Here is a 6,309-nt window from a genome sequence, read left to right on the forward strand (position 1 = left end):
ATTTCAGACCAATAATATTTGTTTTACGTCGACTCTTTTCATTCCATTCGGTTAAGAGATTTATACGTATGAAAAATATACAAATAACTTTTTATTTCGAATGTAAAGTTGTTTTAACTTCATTTCTTCCCGTTTGATGGCGTTTTGCTTCGAAATCTTGACGTTTACGTGGGCATGTCCTGTGTTATAAAGGTAACATTAATTCTAATTCTAGCAGACGGCACGTTGGATGCATGTGTTCTGCGTTAGCACTTGGGAGACTAGCGTACTGGAAACGTGTTACCTTCGTTTTAAACACAAACTAAGTTTTGTGTAAATTTGTAGAATTTTTAAATGGATTAGTATAGAATTTTCTCGTGAAAAGGCCGCAAACGTTTAATTTCAAAAATGAGTCAGACCAACAGAATATCTGTTCCTCCAGAGTTGACTAACATTCTTCTAGAGTTTACAGTAAATGTGCTTGTAGAGAGGCCAGTAGATATCGTGAATTATGCCGTTAATTACTTCACAAAACTTCGTACTGAAAGACAACAAAATGGTACAAAAAATGTAGAATTTGAGAACGATGCAGGAGCTAGTGAAGATGACGATATTTTGGATGAAGAACCACCAAGTAGGCCTAAAATAATAACATTTTAGCCCACTTTGATAATTTTTATTAAATTGTATAATTTGGAGCACTTTCGCTTCTGTAACTTATAAATGTGATTGTAATTTGTAAGGAATACCTGTAACTTAAGTTATAATGTAAGGAAGACAACATTTTATTTAATAATGTATAAAACCTGTTTTTACAAAGTTAGCATGTCGGCTGTCTTAGTTTCTAGTTATAACTTGCACTATTAACTTATAGTTATACGTTCAAAATTGTCAATAATAATAATATAATTGTTATTATTATTACTGTAACTTTTATGTAAGGTAAATTGCGATGTGGATAGACTAGTTAAGTAGTTGTACGAATAATCTTTGTGTTTTAACTTAAGGTATAGTTGACACTTGTAGTGGAAGGTGTACTACTATTAACATAAGTTTTTGACCAAAATGTTTTGTTACTCATTAACACAAAATATTTGTAGAGTAGATTAGAATTAGGTAGATACCACAATATCAACTACTTGTACTATTACTAATAGTCGTAGTTGAGTATGGCATCCACAGGTACATACTCAGTCACACTGAAACTTTGTTAGCTTCACACTTTCTTCAGAAAATAGTTAAATAGTAGACTGTTGATTAAAAAACTGTGTATGAGAACTGAACAGATGTGCTTCTTATCATTAGATATCATTGATGATATTGTAGGGTCATAATTAGTAAATAAGTACAATTTGTGGATGAAATTACATTCTTGAGTATGTCTGGCTGTATTGAAAATATTGAGGTACTACAGGATAACTTGGATCAATTGGATAGTTGACAAATATGTTGTAAATGACCTATAAGTTTAATAATATTAAGTGTAAGATAATACATTTTGGTTATCATGTTTTACATCCATCTTTAATATAGAAGGGAACCAACTTAATGTGACTGAAGAAAATTATCTTTGCATAATGGTGGATCAGTCACTCAAGCCATTAAAAGCAATGCTTTGTTACTAGTAGCAAAGCTAATATCATTTTAAGGTGCATTTGTAAATATATTCATTACAATCAAAAGAAGTCAAAGTTTTATAAAAAAAATCACTAGTTAGACTTTACTTGGAATATAGTGTACAGTTTGGGTCTCCTTTTCTAATAAATAATATTAACTTATTGGATAGGGTTCAGAGGAGAGTTAGTAGGATGATTCCAGGGATAAAAGGGTTATTTTTTAGGGATAGGTTAAGATCTCAACTTATTTTCTTTTGAGAAAAGAAGGGTAAAAGGTGACCATAGTAAAGTTTATAATATTGTCCAAAGAGATCAAATGGATAAAGGTCTCAGATTTCTTTATGCTATATTCTGAAGATAATAGGACACAGGTTTAAGGTTTGAAAGGGACAGGCTGAGCTTCAATTGAGATAGTTTTAACTATCAGAGTGATTGGTTCATAAAACCAGATTCCATCAGTAGTAGTGGGGGTTGGCAGTTTAACAGAGTTTAGAAGGGGAATGGATAATTTCCTTAAAAATAAATGGTAGTTTAAGTTAAGTTTTTTTAATAGATGAGTGTGCAGGAACAACGGTTGAAGGACCAAATGATCTCTTGTTGTTCATACGATAATCAATATAAACAATTTAATTTTGCAATTTAGTTCATTAAACTTAGTTACATGGTTAATTATTTTTGTGGGTTAAATTTCAATATGTTTAATGACTTTGTATTGTCTTGCTTTTTCTTGAGCTTGTCATTCAGTATTTATATGAATACCATTGTCCCATATATTGTGTCAAAATATGTTGGTAATACGAATATGATGAGTAGAGTTTATCCTGAGAATGTTTTTTTTGTGGTAGGAAGGTCTGGTTAACTTAAGTGAGTAAATGTGTTTTTAATATTAACATATTTATTTAAGAGTAAAAGGATTCATAAAAAATCATTTAACTTTTTTGAGAATCATATTAGGTTGTAGAGGGAGAAAAAGTGTTTGGATGTGGTTGTTTATAAGAACTTCTGAATATAAACATGTAAATGACAGAAACCCAGTGATTCACTTTTTGACCATCCTTCCTTCCTTTCACCAAGGTAAACTTTCGTATTCATAAGCAACTAACATAGATTTGAAAGAGCTCAGGTTAATGGTGAATGTCAAATTCTTAAATAATTATTTCATAAATTAGTAACATCTAGTAAGAGGGGGGTGTCTGTCCAAAAATAAGCATACTTTTAGGTTTTCAGGGTTTGTATTTTTGCAATGATGATCACCTTCATTCAGGTAACTACTTCCAAAATTATCATTCTAACAGTTTAATAGGTAATTGTAAAGTGTTGCTGATATGTTGTGTTGTTATTTAAAGTAGATGCAATATTTTTTTAACATAAGAATAATCTAGTAATACTGATGCTAATCATGGCTGCTACATTGGGTTGTCTTGTTAGGTGTGTAATGACAGTTTAATGTACATAAAATTAAGACTTTAAATAATAAATAAATAATACCGTAGTAGAAATATTATAAACAGAGCAAATTCTTTGTATTTCTAGAAGTAATTGCTGAAGCAAGAACAGTAACTAACTGTATATTATAGACTGTAAATGTTAACCATGTTTAAATTAAGTTCCTGTTTACCTAAAATCAATTCAAGTATTATGTTTGGACTGACCTTTCAAACATGTCAGTTTAAACACAAAGCTTATGATAAAATATTTCAACAGTAGAGAATAAGAAAAATGTTTTAACTAGTTAATACATTATTTTAAGCAGTAGTTTTAATCCTAGAAAACTGTAAAATGGCAATTTTGTTGTAACCAGTAATAACATTATGTATATCTATTGGTGCTTACAAACTTTGTCATTAATACACTGTTTCTTTATTCCTTACTTAAGTCTAAACCTGTTTTCTGATTGGAAAAAGCAAGGTCCATTCAATTTGCAGTTAAATATAAAAGAAAGAAAAATTGCATAAAATGAAGTTAGGATATATAGCTAACCAGTTCTAATCAGTGAGCCTTAAAACACAAGTGTGACAGAAAATCATACAACAAATCTACAATGTAGGTCACCAACCTACCAACCTCTCATTTTAAACCAATTGTATTTAGAAACATTGTTTATTGTAGAATGTATAAACCACACTGTGGATTATGGCAAATGAGGTGTATTGAATGCTAGTTTAAAATTGACTGTTTTTTTGAAGGTTTGGCTTACACTAAGGAAAAATATTTCCAAAATTATGTCATTTGGAAGTGTGTGTGTGTATATATGTATGTATATATATGTCAGGTCAAAGAGTTATAATTAATATTTCAAAATTATTAAAGACAAATATATGTAACTTATGTGAAATTTTGGAGATTTTCAGTGACATAAGAAAAAGGCAAAATGTAATGGTTTAGCTAAAATTAGGCAATACATTTGACCAAAACCTATAACCCTGCTTTTAAGATTCCAAGACATTATTTTGGAACTGATTATATATAGTTTTGACCTGATAATTTAAACAAAAAAAAGTTTATTCTTTAAAGATTAATGACATTATGTATAATGAAAAGGCATACATTAATGTGAGATGGTGTAAAAGGTTACATATTTGCACCTGTAAAGTTTCATTATTGACTGAATTTATCTTATCAATGGATTATTTTAATGATCTAATACAATAAGAGTATTTGAAATACACTGTCTTGATATATAAAAAATTAACTTTTGTAGAAAAAAAAATATTTGTTTGGTCTGAAATATGGTAACTAGACCTTTTACTGTATATTTTTTAATTGTGACAAGTTATAATAGTAAGTGATACTTTTATGAATTATGAGTGTTTGTCTTGGAATTTATGTAATCTGAAGCTTTTTATTGTATTTGAATAAAAAGGTTTTAGTTTAGTATTTTATTATTATAATCATTCAACATATCTTAAAAGTAATCCTTTTCCTTAGATAAAAAGTGTTATGTTCTGGACAAGGAACAATATATAACTTGACATGTAGGCTTTGGCTACATTTAGATTTTAGAAGCAATTTAATAATTTATAGTTGTACACCCCCCCAGAATAAAAGACAAATAAAATTGTTTACTACCTCTATTCTTGTATTTCAATAATTGATAAGAATATGTAGTTGTATTACCACAGTTATACTTCTTTATATGACAAGTAACATATAGCCCCCTTAGTTGCTCAGTTGCAAGTCTGAAGGATTGTAATGCTAAAAACTGTTTCCATACCTGTGGTGGGCAGAGCACAGATATCCCATTGTGTAGCATTATGCTTAACTATAAACAAACAAAAAAACTAACATGTAAGAAATAAACTAAGTAAAAATAGGATTGACCTTTGACATGAAGGGGTTCAATAAAAGCTTAGAGGAATTGGCTGTAGTACTTCAATTTTGTGCATATGCATTTTATTGAACTAAAAACATTTTGTCTGTACTTTTATTTTTTGATTTAAATCTACCAGACAATTACCACTGGTAATCAAACTTGCACATTATGTTGAGTTCACAGAATGAAACATTAGGCACCATTAGTACATCTATTTGGATAAAAACTTTGAATGTATTCAAACATGAGAGTTAAGTTTAAAAGAGAAGTAACATTAAACATTTAGAAGCTGTTGACTCCAGGACCAACATTGTATGTATATACACACACATTTCTTTTGAAGAAGTAACTTTCTAATTGCTAATGTCTTTATCTAACAGTCAATTAAATGATGTAATGAATTGATTCTTACAGGTGCTTTACTTTGTGTTTGAATATGTGTATACATGCATTATGTACAAACAGTAGTATATTATTGAAACATGATATTTAGCATTACCTTAACAATGCCTCTATTAATTTCAAATTTGGGTAATGTAACTCCCTAGGGCAATTCCTGACTTGAGGGATTAATATGCATATTTGCTATTGTATAAATGTGGTGCATGTTCTTAAAGACTTGCAAAGGATTACTACTTGTACAGTGTAGCTGGGCAGTCACTCAACTTGGGAATTAATACATCTCATTCATACCTCAAAAAGTTGAATAAACAAATCCAGAGTGTCACCATGGTAAAGTATCTCTGTCAGTTTTGATGTAGATTTCTAAACTCTGATATTAAATAATAGACTAAGAGTCCAGTGAATAATTTATTCATAACTTTTGTTGTTGTTGTTCTCAAAACTTAGCTCCATGTATCTAAGTGTAATCGATCATCTTAATTTGAGCTCCGTGTATCTAAGTGTAATCGATCATCTTTGCTTGAGCTCCACGTATCTAAGTGTAATCGATCATCTTTGCTTGAGCTCCGTGTATCTAAGTGTAATCGATCCTCTTAATTTGAGCTCCGTGTATCTAAGTGTAATCGATCATCTTTGCTTGAGCTCCGTGTATTTATCGATTACACTTAGATACACGGAGCTCAAATAAAGATGATCGATCACACTTAGATACACGGAGCTCAAGTAAAGATGATCGATTACACTTAAATACACGGAGCTCAAGCAAAGATGATCGATTACACTTCCTCTTAATTTGAGCTCCGTGTATCTAAGTGTGATCGATCATCTTTGCTTGAGCTCCGTGTATCTAAGTGTGATCGATCATCTTTGCTTGAGCTCCGTGTATCTAAGTGTGATTGATCATCTTTGCTTGAGCTCCGTGTATCTAAGTGTGATCGATCTTCTTTGCTTGAGCTCCGTGTATCTAAGTGTGATCGATCATCTTTGCTTGAGCTCCGT

General features: G+C 30.5%; 1 protein-coding gene across 1 annotated transcript in view; it reads left to right on the plus strand.

The window, feature by feature from the left end:
• Positions 1-221: 221 nt before the first annotated feature.
• LOC106478498 (cAMP-dependent protein kinase type II regulatory subunit-like) overlaps positions 222-6,309 on the plus strand; it is a 103,909-nt gene continuing 97,821 nt past the window's right edge. The window contains exon 1 of the mRNA XM_013939052.2: positions 222-613. Coding sequence (XP_013794506.1) covers positions 388-613 — 226 coding nt within the window. The 5' untranslated portion in view covers positions 222-387. The remainder of the gene's footprint in view (positions 614-6,309) is intronic.

The sequence above is a fragment of the Limulus polyphemus genome, unplaced genomic scaffold (genome assembly GCF_000517525.1).
Source record: "Limulus polyphemus unplaced genomic scaffold, Limulus_polyphemus-2.1.2 Scaffold11, whole genome shotgun sequence".
Classification (NCBI taxonomy): Eukaryota; Metazoa; Arthropoda; class Merostomata; order Xiphosura; family Limulidae; genus Limulus; species Limulus polyphemus.